General features: G+C 36.4%; 1 protein-coding gene across 11 annotated transcripts in view; it reads right to left on the bottom strand.

The window, feature by feature from the left end:
- The window catches only part of GRIA4 (glutamate ionotropic receptor AMPA type subunit 4), a 377366-nt gene that overhangs the window by 76700 nt on the left and 278044 nt on the right, over positions 1-22622 (bottom strand). For 10 of the 11 annotated variants that reach the window (XR_012497413.1, XM_074335543.1, XM_074335541.1 and 7 more), the window contains exons 6-7: positions 19923-19976; positions 4408-4566 (exon numbers count right to left, since the gene is read on the bottom strand). Coding sequence is in view for 10 of the 11 variants with exons in the window: in XM_074335543.1 (XP_074191644.1) it covers positions 4408-4566; positions 19923-19976 (213 nt within the window). In the remaining variant the exon portion in view is untranslated. The remainder of the gene's footprint in view (positions 1-4407; positions 4567-19922; positions 19977-22622) is intronic. The other variant, XM_074335547.1, reaches the window with a different exon arrangement.

The following is a 22622-nucleotide window of genomic DNA, read 5'->3' on the forward strand; positions in this document are numbered from 1 at the left end:
TTTTTTTTCTGTATGCTTGCTATCTCTTTGTTGAAGTTCTCACTAAGTTCCTTGAGCATCCTTATAACCATTGTTTTGAACTCTGTCTCTGGTAGGTTGTTTGCCTCCATTTTGTTTAGTTCTCTTTCTCAATTTTTCTCCTGTTCTTTCATTTGGGATGCATTTCTTTGTTTCCTAATATTGGCTGCCTCTCTGTGTTTGTTTCTATGAATTAGGTAGATTTGTTATGTTCCCCAATATTGGCTGGGTGGACTTACATAGTAGGTGTCCTGTGGGACTCAGTGGCACAGTGTGGGGACAGAGCCCCAAAGTGCAGTTTCCAGGCTCTCAGCCTCAGGTAGAAAGGTGCTGGCTCAGGTAGTAAACGGCCATCAACTGTGATTGGATGGCCATCAGCTGTGGCTAGTTGGCCGTCAGCTGTAACCAGTGAGCCATTGGCCACTAATATAACTGCCGTGGCTACACTAGCAGAAAATGGAGGCTAGCAAGAAGATGGTGGCTGAGACTGAAAGCGGCGCAGTGAGGCCTGCGAATTGTGTGGCTCCTGCTTCCTGTTTCTCCAACCCAGCCGCCAGCGAGAGTATAGTGGTATGACTCCCCTACCTATGGCTCCGTGGGTGTTCCTTTTTGGCCTCACCATATCCTGCGTTCTTATGTGGGGAGCGGGAGCAGAGACCCCGTAGTCTACCCCACGTGACACACAGTCTCCCTGGTCATCTGGGCCAAGTGCTCCAGGAGTGTCCCTTGTGGGGGTTGTGTGTGCCCTCCTGTTACAGTGGAGCATTGATCTCTCTATTGGCACTCAGTGGGTGAGATTAACCCTCAGGCTGAATGCTTGTGGCGTTTGGCCATGTCCACAGCTTATGGGCTGCTGTGTGGGAGGCTTACCCCACTGAGTAGGATTTGCCCCAGTGGGCTCTGGTGACTCTTGAGGCCAACCTTTTTGTGTGCCACTTGTGGGGCCAATTGGGTAGTGCTCTGCTGTGATCTGAAGCCAATCTCCAAGTATAAAGGTTCCGAGGCCTCTTGGGAGGGTGTCTGGTGCAGACCCAGGTCAGGCATTGCCTGTGACTGGCTGGGGGCTATCTGGTAGGAGCTGCAAAACAATCTGCAGGTGTTTGCTGCCTGTGCTAAACCAGGAGGTGCATGGTAGAGGCCACACTGCAAACTGAGGATGGTTGCCACCAGTATCAGGCCTGGGGCAACCCCACAAAAAGCCAGGACACCTGGAGGCCTGCTGCCCCCTGCAGTGTCTCAGGGAGTCACTAGAGTGGGAAGAGTTGTGGTCACCAGTTTAATGTAGATTCTTGTTTGGTGCCAGTGCTGAGCCTGGAGTGACTCAACAAAAGTCTCAGAGCATACTGAGGCCAGTAGCCACCACATGGGGCTCGTGGACTCTGATAGATTTCCTAGAAAGAATATAATGCAGGAGGGGCTAGTTGCTAGCAGAGAAAGTGCCTCCAACATTGAGTGAGTTGGGTGGGGTGGAGTCCCAGCTGAGTCAACAGGGTTGAGAAGCAGAGTTCATCAGGCCAATCAGATTCCAATTTGGCCTGTGGGGGTGGGCTCAACATAGGAAAGATGGCGCCTGACTGCTGGCTGCACAGGAAGAGGAACTCCAGGAAAATGCCAACTGTCTTCCGGTCCTCCCCCTGAAACCACACACCTCAGTCTGTCTCCCTCCCCCCAGACGTCTCTGAGGCCCTCCAAGTCATGGTCCCTTTGCTGGAGCCCAAGGTGAGTGCCTGCGAGTGAGTGAGTCTGTGTGTGGGTTGTTTAAGAGGACGCTGGGTTTCCTGTAGCCTTCTGTCCCACCCAAACTTCCCAGCACTGGTACTCTAGGCTGGGGAGCCTGGTGTTGGGGCTTGGGGTCCCTCACTCCACTGGGGAGAGCCTCCATGATTGAAGTATCCCTCATGATTCTCAATCGCCACAGGAAGGTTTGGGGTCTGTTCATTTTGTGTCTCTGCCCCTCCTACAAGTCTTGACGTGGCTTCTTCTTTATATTTTTAGTGATAAGACTTCTGGTTGGCTAGACCTCAGATGGTTCTCCAGGTTGATTGTTGTGCAATTTAGTTGTAATTTTAATGTGTTCATGGAAGGATGAAGGCACAGTGTTTATCTACTCTGCTATCTTGAATCTCCCCAACTTCTTGTTATACTGTAAATAAGTGTCCTTTTGTGGTCTATTTAGTGCCAGGTTTTTCAGCTTTGTGCATTTTGCTGATGATTTCACTGTTTAAAGTGGCCCAAAAGTATAGTGCCAAACTGCTGTCTAGTGTTCCATAGTGCAAGAAGGCGGTGATATGCTATATGGAGAAAATGTGTTTATGTTAGACAAGCTTTGTTCAGTCATGAGTGCTGTTGGACAGAAATTTAATGTTAATGAATCAACAATGTATTAAATAAGGTGTCTTTAAACAGAAACACAATGTGTTATGTGTTGATCACTTCACAGCATATGACAAGAAGCTTGCAGGACCCCAATTTTGTATTTTGCCTAGGAACAAGCTTTCAGTGTTCACTAATTCAGTGTTCATGTCAACTTTATAGAACATACTACTGTGAATAAAGAGAATTGAGTATACATATTGATTAAATGGCTATTGGATGCCTTGCATCATGTTAAGATCTGTGAAAGATGAGAAAATTATATATATTTATATATAAAACAAAGTGTTCAAAGCTGTGGCATACATAAGTCTAATTGGAAGTTATGAAATAGGAGACATTGGAATGAGGTAAAGGCAAGACAGGGAAGGACTTATGACACCAATATGTCCAGATAGGGGGGCCACAATGGACACTGATGATATGTTAATATTATCACTGAAATGAAAAGAAGTAACAAGGAGGTACAAAACACTGCCAAAAATGTTGAAGCCCATTCTAGTTACTAAAGCTCAGAGGGTAATAAGATCTTAAACAGATTGTTTACAGAAGAAATGCTGAGAAAAATAATGGTCTGACAACAGAATGTGTGAGGAAGGAAGAAATAAGATTGTGTCTCACGAGGAAGAGACAGACAGGAGAGTCTCTGCATACACTGATGACAGAATGAGGGAACCATGCTGTATAGAAACTGTCTATATTAGAAATGTGTTCAAAAGGAAACTTCACATTCTTCTTTTTGTGTATTAACACTTGATGTAATTGAGCTTCAGGGATGATTTATCTCAGAGCCTCAGGCAAAAGGCAGAGTAAAGGCAGACTAAAAGACTTCTCAAGTTTCTTTTAATCCTGAAGATAATATGCACCTTGAAAAAGTTTTTGGCTTTTTTATAAGTTTTGATATATGTTATCTAAGCATGAGAAGTGGTATAAGAGAGTGGACAATGCACTTGTCTAGGACTCAGAGACTAGTCCAAATAATGCGCATTATTTGGTCCTGGGCATTCCACAAACCTGGTTCTTGACTCAGGGACAGCAAATTAACATACCAGTTTAATCTTGCATTTATTAATCTGTGAAACCAGACGGTTGAATACAGTGCTTGACACATAATAGATACTCAATAAATGCTTTGCTTTGAAATTCCATGATTCTATTGAGTTGTGAAGATGGTATGATTAGCCAAATTCCTACATTACAGAGGAGAAATTGATATAGCTAGTAGGGAAAGTTTTATAATTAGGAAATGGAAGAATTGAGACTCCATATCCCTAGATTGTAGTTTTCTGGGCTTGAATTTCCAAGTTATATTTGAAAACTTTTTATTAGAATACACTGTCAGTAAGAGGTTAGTAAAAGTTGTTAAAAGTTATGATGCCTTATTATGTAGGAGCACAAAACCAATAAGTTGGAGTTTAAGATACATTATGCCATTATTTATATGATATCCAAGGAAGTCATCTATCTTTTCAGGTGAGAAAAAAAATGTGCTTATGATCAGAAATTTACCAGCTTCCTTTACAGATACCAATAACATACTTCTGCAATGTCTGTTGGAAAAAATTAAACAACCTTGACATTTTACTATTCATTTGAAGGAGAAATGTTGCAGAAGCTTGTACATTTTACCAATTTCCTAATTTATGTATTCGTTATCAATCACTTTGCAAATATAGTTTTTATTTGGCTAGAATAGTTACCAATGTTCACACTTGAAATATTTAGTTAACAAATAAGTTTTAAAAAGCATACAATTTAATCATGGAAATTCATATACAAAGTAATAATAGTAATAATAAGAATAGTAAACTACTTGAGCTAATATCTAATAACTTTACTCTTACGTATAGAAATTTAGAAAGTATTAGGGGTTTGTGCATCACAGTGATAGTGTCAAAATGCTTCTGTCCTATGTCATAGTATGCCTAACAAAATATTACTAGGACTATTTCATAAACTTTCTACCTTAAATTTACAAAAATACTAAAAATACATAAAATAAAAACAAATAAATACCTTTGGAGGAGTCTCAGATCCTGGGTACTCTCTCTGATCTAGTTTCTTCCAACGATCCATTAATTTGGTTACCATAGGTGTATTAAAATCTACCAACTGGAATCCTGTAACATTGGCTCCACCATGTATAAACCTCTCAAGAGAAATATCCTTGAATCCCTACAAAAATCAATATGACAGTTTGTTAAGTTTAGTTCAATATCATACATTTGAGCTCTTCAATGGTAACATAAATTAATAACAAATATATGCATCTAACTGGATTCCTATAAAGTGATGGCTGGAAATAAGTGGGCGATCCAATTATGCCAATTTAGCTGTTAAATTTTGTCATTCAAAATCTAATGCACGAGAAAAGGACATAAGTGTTTTCATTCAGTTTAACTCGACCTAACAAGTATTTCTTAAATGCCTCTGAATGCCTTTTATGAAGCGTGGGGGAGTATAAGAAATGAATATGATAGCACTGAAAATTCTCCTATTGAGGACATAGTTGCCCTCTGGTACAGATATGTAGAAACATGTCTTATGTGAAGGTAATAACAAGGTAATATGGTACTCTGAGTCTGTGATGGGTTATACCTAATAGTGGGGTTCAGCTTAATCACAAAGTGGTCTGAAAGCAAATAGAGCTAGTAATTTGATCCAAGGATGGTAAAAGCTTTGATTACATCAGTCACTATAACCCTCATAGTCTTGGGAAATGGTAGTGGAAGAAAAGAGAGCAAGATAGGCCATTCATGGACTCCTGTGTGGTAGGAAAAAAGATAGTGTCTGCCAGGTGGAGTGAAGATGCTGGGAGGGAAGGGTGTAATCTCTTTTGGTCCAGAGGTAGTTATCTGAGTTTCAAAAATTCTGTAAAGTCACTGTCTGTCTGTCTGTCTGGCTCTGTCTGTCTGTCTGTCTCTCTCTCTCTCTCTCTCTATCCACTTGCCATCTATCATATCTATCATCTATCTAGTTTGGTTTATACCTTTTTTCCCCCCTATTAACTATTGAAGGTGACTTACAAAAATACATACTCAATACAAAGTGTAAAACAAATAAAAAATTACAAGAAGAGGGCAAAAGTCTTATTAGCGGAGTGGATTAATAAAACTTAAGTTATTAGCTTAGAGAAAAATAAACAATACACACATACATGAGTTTGTACACCTGTATTTACTTGCTTTTGTTTTCTATTAGTATTTAGTAAACTTTCTTTTGAAAATGTGAATATGATTCAGGTGTGTTGAGGGAACTAAGGGAAAGTGTTTGGTCTATTTTATTATTATTATTTTTTTTTGGTGGAAGTAAAATATGCAGCAGTGACCCTGCAGTTAAGCAGGAACCAGTGTAGGAATCAGGGAGAAGAGGAAGCGCTGGCATTGCCTATCTTCCTGAATGTGCCTTAGCCATGTTTTTGGAAACTTCTGATATTTTGTTTTTTTTGAAATAACAAATATGGTTGTCTTACTAGCCAATATATGCATAGTGCTGTTTGGCTATTTATGAGGAAACAGACTAGGCTATTGGCAACTAAGCACAATTGCTATGGAGTATGTATTAATAGCCAATAGTGATTCGGGGCTCATTATGTGTCAAGCTCTTTCCTAAGCACATTACACAGATGATCTATCTAGTTTAGTTCTCATAACAAGGTTATTAGGTAGATCCTATTATAAGTCTTATCTTCCTAATAAGGAAACTGAGGCTCAGTGAGTTACAGCAAAACTACTCACGATCACCCAGCAAATATGTATTAGGATCAAGATGATGCTCAAGTCTGCCATTTTTACCCTATGCTTCTGTGTATTCTTACACAAATATGTGTGTTTTTAATTTTGGTATTTATCATAATGTCCCCAGGAGAGGCAGGATAATAATACTGTAGAAAACAGCCCAGGCTCTGAATCCTACCTCTGTAACTTTCTATCCTGAGGTTTCCCACATGAACAATGAGAATGACGGTACTAGTAGCTAGCACATCTGGTTTGAATTCAGTAAATGATAGCTATTATTAATTAATTCATTCAAAATATTTGTTTCATGCCTATTTTGTGCCAGATAATTTGACGGCTCATCAGTAACATTTTCATTTCACTAGGAAAGAAACTAGACACTCAAAAGCAAATATGTTTTTGAACTGGGGAAAACACTGTCCATCAGACTCGTAAAATGTCAGTTGTACATTTGTTTGCTTCTATGAGAATATAAGCCAGACCCACAAGCAGGCAAATAATTTCAGTTTTCTAAAAGCCACAATGATTCAACTATTGCATTGGTTGCTAATCGATGACATTATTATTTTCTTTCAGCAGTGGCTGAAATACTAGAAGGCCTGCCAAGCTTTTTTTCATAGTGTCATCCCACAGATGCAGCTTTCAGAAATATCATCTAATGTAAAGTCTAACTGATAAATAGCCGTCCACATTTCCCTGATTCCATCCTGCTGCTATGCTGAAGGGAAAGTAAACAATATTGCCACACCTGATTATAAACTCCTTTCAGTTATGATTTAAATGAATTGTGGGTGAGCCAGTTAATTTCAGCTATGTCTGTTTGAGTATGGGCAATATTTTTCATTTCATATATTTTAAAATAATTTTACATAGAAAATTGATAGGATCTAGACTGTGAAGCAGTTTTCTTGGAAATAGTTACTTCGGTGGCCATTTAGATTTCAGTTTTTACCCAGAGAACACTGTGGAACTGAAAGTTCTGGGCAACATTATAATAAAATTGTAACTCTAAATAGGATGGTGGTGGTGGTTAAGCAACTAAGTAAACAATGCCCCTAATGGCGGAGGTTGGACAGCAGAGAGGCTTTGTTGAAATGGGCTCTGCAACAATGCTATCATCTCACAGTGGTGGGTGACCTCCTAAGGCAAGACTGTCTTCCAACTTGGTTTTCCTTTTAATTTCCATTTACAGTTCCTACTTCCTCTGAAGGAAAAGGAGGGAAAGGAAATTTATACCTGATAGGCCTTCAGATAATCTGATGATTATTGATGTAAATCTATGTAAGCCCATCACATCATAGGTGATTAATAAATATTCATCCTTTAAGTTTTATCTAATTCAGATAACATTTCTGCTGTTTTGCATTTCAGGTTCACAGGTAATCTAAACCATATTGAGATAGCTCTGGGGCAGTTAACTTCAACGAATGTCAAGTCAAATGAGAGAGATTCCTTAACATCTTTCAAAATTTAGGTAGTTAAGAAATTGATTAAAATATGCATTTTTGATGATCAATTAGATGGTGGAGTTTGACATGTTCAATGAAAAAAAAACAAACTTGAAACATATTGGAAGCATGGAGAAAAAAGTAAAACAATGTCTCCAAATTCGTGAGGTTACTGCACTTGGGTAAAAATGTGCTAGACTAAGTTATAGTCCCTGTTCTGACACTAACCAGATCCTAAATGTGGACAAGTACTTCACTCTGTATCTTAATTTCCTTACCTTATAAATGAGGTGTGAATGGTGTGTGCATGTATGTGTCTGTGTGTCTGTTTGTGGTGCAGTGAGAGACAGGTAAGGAACAGATTCAGTTAATCTTTAGTGATATACCCTGAGCACTTTATGATTTTATACTACTTTATGACCGAGCCAGGTGTTTTTCTAGATGTATACTGAATATATATATTTTTAAAATTAAAACTCTAAATGAGAGCAAGATTTTAACAATTTGCCTAGCACGTGGAACAAATGTCAACAGTTCCTTGTTGCTATTGATGGCCATATATAAATCATTTAGTCGATTGGAAGAGGGGTGAAGACAGATCTGAATAGAAAAACAGAATGCTTATAAGGCCAGAAGCCGCTTGCGGTTGGTACAGGAAATGCATAAATGAAGGGTCACTGTGAATACGTTATTTCATAATTTTGATTATTTTTCTTGAATTCATTTATTCTTTTTTAAAAATTTATTTATTTTTCAAATTTATTTATTCTTTTTAAAATTTTTCTTCACTTTGATTCTTGGTTCACCCTGTTTTTTTAGCGGGGTTATTTTTTTAAATAATATTTCATTTTCAATTACAGTTGACATACAATATTATAGTAGTTTCAGGTGTACAACATAGGGACTTAGACATTTATATAACTTACAAAGTGATTACCCCAATAAACCTAGTACCCATCTGATACCATACATAGGTATTACAGTATTGACTATATTCCTTCTACATCCTCATTACTGTTTTGTAACTATCAATTTGTACTTCTTAATACCTTCCCCTTTTTCACCCATTCCTCCAAACATGCTCCCATCTGGCAACTGTCAAATTGTTCTGTGTATCTATGAGTTTGTTTCTATTTTGTTTGTTTGTTTATTTTGTTCTTTAGATTCCACATGTAAGTGAAATAATATGGTATTTGTCTTTCTCTACTCAGTGCAATACCCTCTAGGTCCATCCATGTTGTTGCAATTGGCAAGATTTCATTCATTTTTAAGGCTGAGTATTATTGCATTGTGAACATATACCACCTCTTCATTATCCATTCATTCATTGATGGACACCCAGGCTGCCTCCATATCTTGGCTATTGTAAATAATACTGCAATGAACATATGGATGCACATGTTCCTTTGAAGTAGTTTTTGGGTTTCTTTGGATAAATAGCCAGAAGTTGGAATACCGGTCCTTCTTTGTCTCTTGTTATAGCATTTTTTAAAAAGTCTATACTGTCTGGTGTAGGTATTGCTACCTCAGATTTTTTTTTGTTTTTTTCACTTTCATGAATTATTTTTTTCATCACTTTAGTTTCACTCTGTGTATGTCTTTTTATCTGAAGTGACTCTCTTGTAGGCAACATACATAAGGGTTTGTTTTCTTATTCATTCAACCACCCTATGTCTTTTGATTGGAGCATTTAATCCATTTACATTTAAAATAATCATTGATAGGTTTGTAGTTATTGCCATTTTATTATTCATGTTTTTGGTCTTCTTTTTCTCCTCTTCCTCCTCCTCTTTCTCCTTTTTCTTAGAGTAGTCCTTTTAACATTTCTCGTAGTACTCATTTGGTGGTGACAAACCTTCGTAAGTTTTGTTGTCTGGGAAGATCTTTATTTAAAGATTTCCTTCGATTTTAAATAATAGCTTTCCTGGGTGGAGTAATCTTGTTTATAGGTCCTTGCTTTTCATCATTTTAAATATTTTGTGCTAATCCCCTCTGGCCTGCAAATTTTCTGTTGAGAAATCAACTGACAGTCTTATGGGAGCTCCCTTGTAACTGCTTTTCTTTTGCTGCTTTTAAGATTCCCTCTTTGTCTTTAACCTTTGGCATTTTAATTATAATGTGACTTGGTGTGCCTGTTTGGTTTATCTTGTTTGCAACCATTTGTGCTTTCTGAAATTGTACGTCTATTTTCTTTGCCAGGTTATGGAAGTTTTCCATCATTATTTCTGCAAATTTTCAATTCCTTGCTCTTTCTTCTCCTTCTGGTACCCCTATGATGTAAGTGTTGGTATGCTTAATGTTGTCCCACAGGCTCCTAAACTGTCATTTTTTTCTGGATTCTTTTTTCTTTTTGTTGTTCTGATTCGGTCTTTTCTGCTACTTTATCTTCTAAATTGCTGATTTGATCCTCTGCTTCATCTAATCTACTGTTGATTCCCTCTAATGTATTCTTTATTTTAGTTTTTATATTCTTTATTTCTCACTGGTTCTTTTTTTATGTTTCCTATGTCCGATTTTATGTTTCCTATATCTTTGTTGACATTCTCTGTAAGATTATTGAACATCTTTATAATCAGTGTTTTGAACTCTGCATCTGGTAGATGTCTTGTCTCCATTCTGTTTAGTTCTTTTTCTGAAGCTTTGTTCTGTACTTTAATTTGGGACATGTTTTTTTGTTTCCCCATTTTGGCTGCCTTCTTATGTTTGTTTCTATGTATTAGGTAGAGTTGCTATGTCTTCCAGTCTTAGTAGAGTGGCCTTATGTAGTAGGTGTCCTGTGGGGCTGAGTGGCTCCGGTGTATCCCTTGTGTGGGTTGTGTGTCCCTTCTCTTGTAATTGAGCCTTGGTTGCTATTTGCACATCAATGGGAAGATTGGTTGTGAGGACTGGCTATGACTACAGTGGAGGAACTGTTTTGCAGGGGCTGACCCTACAGAGCAGGATTTGCTTTAGCATGGCTGTGGTGCCTGCCTAGTCTGCCATTTGGCTGTGTTGTTTGTGGAAGTGGTTGGGTGGTGCTCTGGTGTGGTCTGAAGCTGGCCACCAGGTGTGTTGGTTCTTGGGACTCTTGGGAAGGGCTCTGTTGCAGTCCAAGTTCAGTTGCTGCATGTGCCCTGCCCAGGGCCACTTGGTATGAGCCACAAAGTGATCTGCAGAGGGTTATCACTTGTGCTGGACTTCATGGTACCTGTGAAAGTCTCAGCTGTGAACCAAGGCTGGTTGCCATTAGTGCTGGGCTTTGGGCTCCTTAACATATTGTGTCCGGCAGGGTTTAAATCCCTCGTGAAGATTCTTGTGATCCGTACACAACGTGTTAACAAAAGGTATTAGGCACACCAGGGTCATATGTTGCTTGTTTGTGTTTTGTGACCCTTTGAGAGATTTTAGAAAAGTCTGCAGCAAGTGCTAAGACAGGCCGTTTGTATGGAAATGCCACTGGAATTGGATTGTGTGGGTCCGAATGTTGGATGGGGTGGGGTTTCAGGGAGTTGCCAGGATGGGGTGGACAAATGATTGCTAGGTTGATGAAGACTCAGATGTGGCGCCCACCTGGGTGTGCAGGCTGGGTAGGTGGAGGGCTTCACAAAGGAACAATGGCTTCTGCCAGTATTTCTGTCTGGGAGAAAGCTGCCCCTGCAGCCCTTGTCCTGCAGCCAGACAATTCTGTTCCTTCCTGTATGTTCCTTGTGCCTTTTGAGCTGCTGCCCCAGGGCTGGAGCTCAGAGTGAGTGAGTCCGTCAGTGAGTAAGTCTGTGTGCGAGCATTTAAGAAGAACACCTGGGATTACAGCTGCCCTCCATGTGACTCAGCTACAATCTCCACTAGTTTTCTCAGCCAGATGTTATGGGAACTTCTCTTCCCATCACTGGAAACTTGGGCTGGAGAGCTTGTGAGGCTGGGACCCTGTGCTCCTCAAGGAAACCTCCACAACTGAGATATCCTTCCCAATTTTTAATGCTCAAACACGGTGTGGGACCAACCCATTCCATCTCTCAACCCTTCCCACCTGTCGCGATGTGGCTTCTTCTGTATGTTCTTTGTTATAGGACTTCTGTTCAGCTAGACTTTAGGTGATTCTCAATAATTGTTGTTCTATAATTTAGTTGTAATTTTTAGTGTTCATGAGAAGAGGCAAGCATAGTGTTTATCTACCGCCCCCCTGCCCCATCTTGACCAGAACCTTTGAATTTATTTATTATTTGCCATCAGATAGGACAGAGTTTCAATCTTGCTTTTGACACCTAGGGTCTGTGTGATCTTGGATAAATTACACTGAACCGCATTTTCCAATGAACAGAATAAACATCTATTTTGAAGATTAATTAGAACAATTATAGTAACAAGATAAATACAGGAACATAAGATGGGTGATAGAGGATAAGCAGCTATTCAACAGATAATGAGTAAGGATAATAGCCCTTTTTGTAAGGTCAAAATAGACATTGTTCCTCCTTTAATGAGTTTGCAGTGTGCTAATGTCTTATTTGCAGGCCACAGGATGTTGGACAATACCTGGTACAAACAAGATATAAAATGGTGATTTCATGAATTAAAAAAAAAAAGGAATTTATTCTATACTATTGGTGTACAAGGTGATTTGTCAACCCAGAAGATTAGGCATCTAAGGACAGCTTTCTATTAGACGGACTATTATTTATTTAGGATTGGGTGGAGTAAGTTCCTCCTCATGGAGACAACAGGAAAAATTGAAACTGAGAAGATGGAAGCAGCATAGGTATCTGGGAATTAGTTTACTTTCCAGAAAGAACAAGTGAGGGGTGGAGTTGAAAGAGGTTCTGGGGTTAAGAAGGGTTAAATCTGAAAGGGATTTGTGCATAAAGGTAAATAGTGTAAATAAATCCTACAGGATTTTAGTAGCATGGTGCCTAGATTTAAATGCTTAGTCTGATAGAAGATGGTAACTACTGGAGAAATGGCAGTATGTCATTTTAAAAGAATTGTAAGAAGTTCTGTACAGGAGTGAGATGTTAATTATTAGCAGGTAGGGTTGGAAAGACCACAGGTCTTTCCTTTTCATGAGGGCCTGAATTCTTTTACTGGAGCCTGCAATTTAAGCAGTGAAATGATAAAATCGTAGCAGTCTTTAAAAAATAACAGGAAGCAAAGTAAATAAAAGGAAAAAGTCTAGGGGCAAAGTAGGGAAGCAATTTTCTTTGAATTGCTGAAAAACAGACTACCGTGAACCAACAGATAGATAAAGTTTTCCTGCCTTTACATTTCTTGGTCATTTCTAGAACACAGCTTAACCTATTGACATACCATGTACTTTCATCAGTACCTCTAGATGATGGTTATGTCTAAATAATACATACATGTACCCACATACAAATCACAAACGGGACACACCGTATTTCCCTGAAAATAAGACTATCAGCTCTAATGCATCTTTTGGAGCAAAAATTAATATAAGACCCAATATATTATATTATATTATATTATATTATATTATATTATATTATATTATTATATTATATTATAAATTATAACTGGTATTGTATGATATGATATGATACCCAGTCTTTAGTATAGTATAGTATAGTATAGTATAGTATAGTATAGTATAGTATAGTATATAAGACCCGGTCTTATTTTACTATAAGATTTTATTATAAGATTTTACTATAAGATCTTATTTTACTATAAGATTTCCTATATTAATTTTTGCTCCAAAAGATGCATTAGAGCTGATGGTCCAGCTAGGTATTATTTTCAGGGAAATGCGGTAGGAAAGAAATATTGCATCAATAGTTCTTATAAATTTCTTATAAATCTTACACATCCTTAATGTGCAATTATTAATGGAAGTGGCAATGATAATCACAGAAAATTTTCAAGAATCAGGGGCAGGGACATGTCTGTCCATTTAGATATGAGGCACACAGCTCATGCTATTTAGGTGGTATGATCCTTTTAATGTATTGTTGAATTTTTGTTGAGGATTTTTGCATCAATGTTCATCAGGGATATCAGCCTAATTTACTTTTTTTGTATTGTCCTTGTCTGGCTTTACTATCAGGGTAACACTGGCCTTATAAAATGAGTTTGGAGGCATTCCACCCTCTTCTATTTATTGGAGTAATTTTAAAAGGATTGGTTTTAATTATTTTTTAAATATTTTGTAGGATTTACCCATGAAGCAATCTTGTCCTGGACATTTGGTTGGGAGTTTTGTTGTTGTTGTTGTTTGTTTGTTTTTATTGGGGAATATTGGGGAACAGTGTGTTTTTCCAGGATCCATCAGCTCCATTTCAAGTCGTTTTCAATCTATTTGTGGAGGGCGCAGCTCACTGTCCTATGTGGGAATTGAACTGGTGACCTTGGTGTTAAGCATTGCCCTCTAAGCACCGCTCTCTAACCACTGAGAAAACTGGCCACGCTGTTGAGAGTATTTGGATTACTAGTTCAAACTCCTTATTTGTTGGTCTGTTCAGATTTTCATTTTTATCAAGATTCATGCTTGGTAGATTGCATGTTTCTGGGAGCTTATCCATTTCTTCTAGGTTATCAAGTTTGTCAGTGTATAATTGTGCGCAGTACTTTCTTATGATCCTTAATATTTGTATACTTCGTAGCAGTTGTAATGCATCCTCATACTTTTCTGATTTTATTTGTCTTCTCTCTTTTTTCTTAGTTTACCTAATGTTTGTTAATCTTGTTTATCTTTTCAAAAAAACAGCTCTTATTTTCATTGATCATTTCCATTATCCTTTTAGTCTGTATTTCATTTATTTTCACTCTGATTTTTATTTCCTTCCTTCTACTAACTTTGGGCTTATTTTATTTCATTGTTTTTAGTTTCTGAGGTGTAAAGTTAGGTTGTTTCTTTGCCGTCTCTCTTTTTTGTTAATGTAGGTATTTATTGCTATAAAATTCCATCTTGGAACTGCTTTTGCTGCATTCTGTATGTTCTGATATGTTATGTTTTCAATTTAATGTTCCTCAAAGTATTTTTTGATTTATCCTGATTTCTTTGACTCACTAGTTGTTAGGAGCATTTGCTTAATCTCCACATATTTGTAGATGTTACTGTTTTTTCCTTGTAGTTGATTTCTAGTTTCAAACCTCTGTGTTCAGAAATGACACTTGATATGACTTCAGACTTCTAAAATTGATTAAGAGTTGTCTTGATATTTAACATATAATCTATCCTGGAGAATGTTCCATGTGCATTTCAGAAGAATATATTCTGCTGTTGTTGGATGGAATATTCTGCAGATGTCTGTAGGACTATATGACCTAACAAGTCGTTTAAGTCCAGTGCTTTCTTATTGATATATATTCTGTCTCAGTTATATAGCTATTGTTGAAAATAGGATACTGAAGTTTCCTATTATTGCATTGCTAGCTTTTTCTGTTTTCAGGTCTGATAATATTTGCTTTATATATTTAGGTGCTCCAATGTTGGGCACATAATGTATTTACAAATGTTATATCCCATTGATGAATTGACTCTTTCTCATTATAAATGACCTTCTTTATCTCTTGTTAGTTTTGGCTTAAAGCCAATTTTGTCTGATATAAGTATAGAAACTCCTTCTTTCCTCAGTTTCCCTTTGTATTGACTGTCTTTTCTCCATTCCTTCACTTTCAGTCTATGTGTTTCCTTAAATCTGAAATAGTCTCTTGTAGTCAGCATATAGTTGGGTCTTCTTTGTTTCATCCATTCAGCCACTCTATGTCTTAATAGGAGAATGTAGTTTACATTTAAATGGTTATTAATAGGAAAGGACTTACTATTGACATTTTGTTAATTGTTTCCCAGCTAATTTGTAAGCCCTTTGTTCCTTTCTTGCTCTCTTCTTTTGTGATTTGATGATTTTCTGTAGTGGTATGTTTTGATTCTTTCTCTTCATCTTTTGTGTTTCTACTATAGATTTTTGCTTTGTGGCTATCATGAGGCTTACATAAAACATCGTATAGTGATAACAGTCTATTTTAAGCTAACAACAACTAAATTTTGAACATATACAAGAGCTCTACAATTTTACACATTCCCTCCCACATTTTATGTTTTTGATGTCACAATTTACATTTTTTTATATTGTGTACCCATTTAGAAATTATTGTAGTTATGATTATTTTTAAAGCTTTTGTCTTTTAACCTTTATATTAAAGTTAGAAGTGATTTTTCCCACCACCATTACAATTTTGGGGTATTCTGAATTTGTATATATATTTATCTTTTCCAGTGGGTTTAAAAAACTTATTTTCCATTACAGTTGACATTTAATATTATTTTATAGTAGTTTCAGTTTAGTAATGCATTTTATACTTTCATGTTTTCTTTCTTTTTTGATTCGTGTCCTTTTATTTCAGCTTGAAATATTGACTTTTTTTTTTTTTTTGTAAGATCACTTATGGTGATCAGCTCTTTCAGATTTTGTTTGTCTGGAAAATTCTTTATCTCTCTTTCAATTATGAAGGACAACTTTGCCAGATAGTGTACTCTTGGTCGGCAGTTGTTTTCTACTAGCACTTTGAATATATGGCCCCATTTCCTTCTTGCTTATAAAACTTCTGCTGAAAAATAGAGCTAGTCTTGTAGCGGTTCCCTTGTACAGAACAAGTTGCTTTTCTCTTGCTTATTTTAAAATTCTCTCTTTGTTTTAATTGACAATTTAATTATAATGTGTCTCAGTCTGTGTGTCTTTTTAGTTTCAGCTCATTTGGTATTTTTTGGTCTTCATGGATCTAGATGTGTGTTTCTTTTCTCAGGTTTGGAAAGTTTTCAGCCATTATTTCTTGAATCAAGCTTTCCTGCCCTTTTTTTCTCTCGTCTCCTTCTGGGACCACTATAACACACATATTGATCCATTTGATGGTGTATCATAAGTCCCTTAAGCTAGCTTCACTTTTTTCCATTATTTTCTTTTTGCTTCTCTGATTGAATTCCCCTGCTCTGTCTTCAAATTAGTGAATCTTTTCTTCCACTTAATCTAATCAGCTGTTGAAGCCTATATTGAATTTTGCAGTTCAGTTATATTCTTCAGCTTCGTAATTTCTCTTTAGTACATTTTTATATTTTCTATCTCTTTGTTGAAATTCTCATTTTGTTTGTGTGTTGTTCTTCTGACATCAGGAAGCATTTTTATGACTGTTATTTTGAACTCTCTTTTGGGTAAACCAGTCCAGATTAATCTAGTTTTCTTTAAAACCCGTGTGATTGCTCAAGCTGCCTGCTTTGTTTTTAGTGACTCCCAGTATTTGAGGCTGTGCCAAGGACTGCCAGTGAACTAAAGGAGAGGATCACAGTAAGCACTTAGATGCAGGTGATTATAAGCCTGACCCTTTACAAGCTGCAAAGTAAAGTATGTAGTCAAAGCCATTTAAGGAAAGATTGGAAAAAGGGCATTTTGTCTGTTTCCTCTATACTGAGCTCTTGGGGGATAGCCTTGTCAAGTACTCTCCTGCACATCTGTTAAGAAATGCTTCATTGTTTGCTACAGTCCTGTGGGACTTGTGAATGCAAGCTCATCTGGCTATCAGATCAGGTTGTTTTTTGGGCAGCATCAGCAAAAAGTGAGATGCCAAGTATGTATACAATCTCCTTCCAGAGACATGTTGGCAATGTTGGCAACATGGCTTTACAGTTGGAGCAAGCTAGAGGGAGAATGTGGAAGAAATGCCCACCAGCTCAGTTCCCCTGGGCTCCGTGGAGGATCACAGACAACCCCTAGGTGTGTGCAGCTAAAACCTTGAAGACGGACTGTCAGGCAGCTGGTTGCAAAGTATATAGTCAACCCTCTTTCAGGAAAAGATTGGGAGATGGGTATTCCTGCCTCTTCTGTTTGTGAGGATAGTCATAACAAATGTTCATGTGGCCATTAAGAATGGCCCCCTTATTTTCTATAATCCTGTGGGTCTTATGGACACATGTCTCATTGGCTTTCATAGCTAAATGTTGGGGAGGAGGGGTCCTGTCTGGTGAGTGGCAGCCTTGAAAGCTGGAGTGTTAAATGTGTGGTCCAAATCCTTACTCCTCATGCAGAAGCTGGGAGTTGGGGAGTCCCTCCAGATTGTTTGGCATCATGCCAGGAATAGTGTTTGTGGACAGAATGTGTCTCAGCCTTTCCTACCCATTCTGACATAGGTATTTTCTGAATTGCTTGATGTGTAGGAGTCATTTCTCTCAGTTTCTCTGCACTTCTCTCAGAAACATTGCTCCATGTGTGGGAGGAAAGATGTCTAGAAAATTCCTATGTCTCCATCTTGGTGTCTCCAATTAAATCAGTCTTGATGAGTTGGGTAAATAACAGTTCACCATTAATTGTAAATTGAAATTGTAAGTGATAAATGGAATTATTTTCTTAACTTTCAGAATGTTTGCTGCTAGTGTATAGAAACACATAGCTTTTTGTATATTGACCTTATATCCTACAACCCTGCTGAATCCATTTATTAGTTTTCATAGCTTTTTATTAGATTCCTTAGAATTTTCTATACATAAACATCTTCTTTCTCAATCTGGATCCCTTTTATTTATTTTCTTGCCCAGTATCCTTAGCTAGAAACTTCATACCATATTTGATCAAAATGATGAGAGGGACATCCTTGTATTGTTCCTCACCTTAGGGGAAAATCATTCAGTTTTTCAACACTAACTATAATAATAATAACAACAATAATAATAATAATAAACTGGATTTATTTCACACCCAGGAAACCTATGCACATAGTTCTCAAGAAATAGCTGTTGATTAGCCCAATGAAACAAAAGTGACTATGGTTTTGAAAGTTGCAGTTATCCAGGGATAAATGAATAAGTCAATAGAATCCATATTAATACATTATAATGCAGATACATATGCATGAGTTACTGGCCAAGTCAAGTGTTACATTAATATCCACTACATGTGGTAAAAGATTGGTTATTTTTAGTGACAGTGATGATTGTATTCCCTCATACAAGCATAATTTTTTCTACTTCCTATGTTGTTACTTAGTCATAAAGATAACTTAAGTATGCTACCATGTACTAGAGCTGTTTAAGACAGGCTGTGATACCCATTAGAATTTTATGACCGTTAATTCTTTCCAAATGAATCATCAATGTCAGCATTTCATTTCTGGCATGACAGTCTATAACATGTTGACTTTTTTTTTTTCTTCTCAATTCTAGCATTTGGAAAGAATAGATGTCAAATACTTCTATTTGCTAGAATCTCCTTATATAATGTCATTGTGAATGCAAACATTCTGTAAACATAAAGTTATTTTTCTCTTATAGTGATACCAGAATATATTAACTTTAAGCTATATATATAAAACAAAATATATTAAAACATCCAGACTATGGGTCTTCTAAAAGTAATGTAAAAGACAAATAAAAATTTCTCAGTATTTTTATGCTACTCCATTAAGTAGCATAATTATACTTTATTCAAGAAACACAATGCAATAAGAATTCACAGTCTACTGCTACATTTTAATATCTCTACACCATAACGAAACCCAGTTCAATAAAGACTGAAAATTCCTTTCTCAAAGTGTGATGGGCCACTTGCTACATGACAGGACTGCATCTCAATCTCTTTTGTGGCCTTTGGTTCCTTTCCTTCTTCAAGCACAAGATCCTCACCAAAGAAATATGTGGTGGGGAAAGAGAAAAAAAGATAAAACATTCTGAACTACTTTAAGATAAACCACTTTTGAGATCAAGCCCTTGGGGCAGATGGTACTCCAATAAAGCAAGGAGAATGGTGCTCTGCATGGCTAGTTTACCCCCTACACTGCAAAGTTAACAAGAAATACCTAGTGACCCTTGCCAAAAAATCCAAAAGGACTTTCCTTAGGCTTTTAAGAATTTTGTACAAATATATGTATCTTGTTCAATAACCAACTGTATTTAATATGTGAAAAGTTGACATAATTAAGCAAAGTTTGAATAACTCACAATCAAAAGACTTCCTTAAATAGCCATTTCAATCTTGTTTTTCTTAAAATTAGAGAGCATGAGTCATCAGTTTCCATCATTCTGGTAATACTGCTAAGCATTGGCAATCTTTATTCATAGAGTGGCACATTTATCATTTACACAGAGAAAAGGCCATTACTTAATTTGCCAAATGATATCATAGTAAAGCAAACATTGTAATTAGTTTTAAAGGTCACTTTGGCAGATAGCAAACTAACCTGCATCAAACTATACTGAATTCTACATGAGCAATATAATGATCATTGTTATAAAAATATTATCCTATGTTACAAAAAGCTTAGTAAGTAATATAGTGTAATAATTCATTGGAACATTATTTTAAGGCACAGTTGAAATAATCTTGAATGCCTGAGAAATTCTTATGAAAAATAGAAAATAAAGAGTTCTTACCAAATTTGCAATGATATAATGGTAGCCTTTAACATGCTTTCCAACACTTACAATCTGTGAAGATATAAGGAAATAAGTGAAAACTAATTTAACTTTACTGAATTATTATATTTTTTAAAACTAGAATTTTAACTATTTGAGCATAATTCCTTGTGGAGACATTATGAGAAATAGATATAATTATCCTTATAAAAGTGAATTATCCTAATTAGAAGAAATTTATAAACCATGTTAAAAATTAAGCAGTTAAAGTAAAAAAAAAAAATCCCTCTAATTTCAATCACTGTATATATAAATGACAAATTATTTCACTAGATCGGTGTCAGAAAACTGCTATGCTACAATCCCTTCAAAGAGAATGACAAAATTATAAAACAAATCAATAGTATAAAACAAACTAATATAACTACATATATGTACACATATATATAAACATAAGAAAGTTAAAGTGATTTTGGTCCAAAGAATTTAGATGTACATAATTTACTGATGATTTATTGAAATGCACAATAAACTGTTAGGTGTCTTTGACTGGTAAGAATGATTTTCTGTGAGTAGATTGGATTTTTGTTGTGAGCAGCAAGCAAGATTTTTCTGTTTTTAGACACCTCTGATACCACAGAATACTTAATTTTCACCTACATATGGATACAACAATATTTTCTTCTAATAAAAATAATAACAAAATATCACCAGGAGACTTTTCTCTCTGCTAGATTCCTTTGTTTTCCCCTCTAAGAATGTTTTTAGGAGTTTTTAAGAAATTAGAAACTCAGAAATTTGAAGAAAAAGAAATAATGGGATTTAAAAATTGTATAAATTTATTTTTGCATTAGTAATTAAAACTTTTATTTTCTGTAAAATGGAAAAGTTCCTTCAATGGGAAAAAAAATCTAATCATAGTTACTAATGAGCAGCTTTGTAACTGGTGTATTCAAAGGTAAAAATACAATATAAGATTTTCATGTACTTTTGTCATTAAAGAAAAAATTAAATTGTTTTTAGCATTTTATTATCCTCTAAAAATATTTCTTTGTAAATTAGTGACTCGTGTATGAAATACAGGGAAATCCTATTTAAATCCAGAACATATGAATTCTGCTGGAAGAGTTTTGCAAACATGGCTATCAGTGAAATGGAACCACTGCTTAACTCATGTTTTCTGTTTCATTACACTTAAGACCTTCTCTTTGTCTTTAAGTTTGTGTAGTTTCACTACCATGAATTTGGATTTTTACTTTTTACCTTTTGTTTATGAATGGTTCAGAATTTGTTGTGGTTCCTGCCTGTGAGGATTGCCTTCAACAATTCTGGAATATTCTTAACCAATATCTCTTCAAACACATTTTGTATTTGCTTCTAACAAATACTGCAACGTTGCTGTCACTAGCCAAGGGCTACTTTCATGATAATTTTTCAGTTTCCAGATCACAGTGTATAGTATAAATTCAAAATACAGTCTGTCTAAAGAAGGTTATGATGACAAATTCTCATAGATGATATCTCCCTCATCAAACTAAGCCCAAGCCAAGACAGAAAACACTTAGTTGATTCCTTGTGCAGGTACTGGTGGTAGATTTTCTTCTATTCTCTTTTATCGGGGTATTACCCTTCAATAGTCCAGCTTAATAGGGTATCTAAGGTATAATTTATTGCCTTGATTGAGCTCAAAGTTCTGTTCTCAGAGCATTAAATCCCCAGCCAGGCTACCCAACCTAGCAACTTCATTTAGCTCAGTCACCTTCTATTCTGAAGATTTTCTTTACTTTTTTGGAAGCTTAGCTGTGCATTTTACATAGCATTTCTACATGTTTCATGTTACCAGATTTATATCATCTACAGTTTATCTAAAACTGAATTTCCCTGGCAATCTCACCATAAAGATGAGGACAAGCAATGAATAATGGGATTATAAAGAAAGCTCAGTAAAGAAAGAGATTCATTTGTCATCATAATGGGTAATCCAAACCCAAATGATTTAGTATGGGATTAGTAGGCTTGGGCACTCTTATTTTGGGGGGATCTCAGCTACAGTTTGTGCAAAAGGCAATTATCAAGGAACAGGATGGTTGGTATTCAGTTGGGAAACTTCGTACTATAATTGAGTTTACAAGAGATTCCTACTATTTGACTTTAGTAGGAATTGTTGCCACTGGGCTATCCATTACTTATCTCTCACTGTTTCACTATAACTTTCTCTGATGTGGTTATTTAAACCATATTTGCTCACTCTTTAAGCTTCCATACTCATCTTGCCTCTTCTTTCTCAGCACCCTGAGCTTGTGATTTCTGTGTAGCCTCAATTATCTCTGCTTTCTTTAAAATTCATTTAAAGGTGTAAACACTTATAAATGTTCAAAAAATGTGGGACCAGTAGAAATTCTGCAGTAGGTGTCTCCATAAAGAAATCAGTCAGTTCCTGATTGCCTACCAAATAAATGTAATAAATTAAAGCTTATGTAATACATTTTCAAGGGCTGACGACTTATAGAAACCACAAAGAACTGAAAGTGACAAAAATCCTGGCAGAAAAGGCCTTGCAGAGCTTGATATGCATCAATATTGTGGGAACTGAGGGCCTCAGGGAGCAGTGATCTGCAGATTTATTTACCTGGCTGGTGATGCTAGAAAGAACACCACATTTTGCTGAGCCAGATCCTGGCTGGGAAAAAACAAATATGCTGCACACACTGTTGCAAA

This window comes from Rhinolophus sinicus, linkage group LG06, assembly GCF_036562045.2.
Source record: "Rhinolophus sinicus isolate RSC01 linkage group LG06, ASM3656204v1, whole genome shotgun sequence".
Classification (NCBI taxonomy): Eukaryota; Metazoa; Chordata; class Mammalia; order Chiroptera; family Rhinolophidae; genus Rhinolophus; species Rhinolophus sinicus.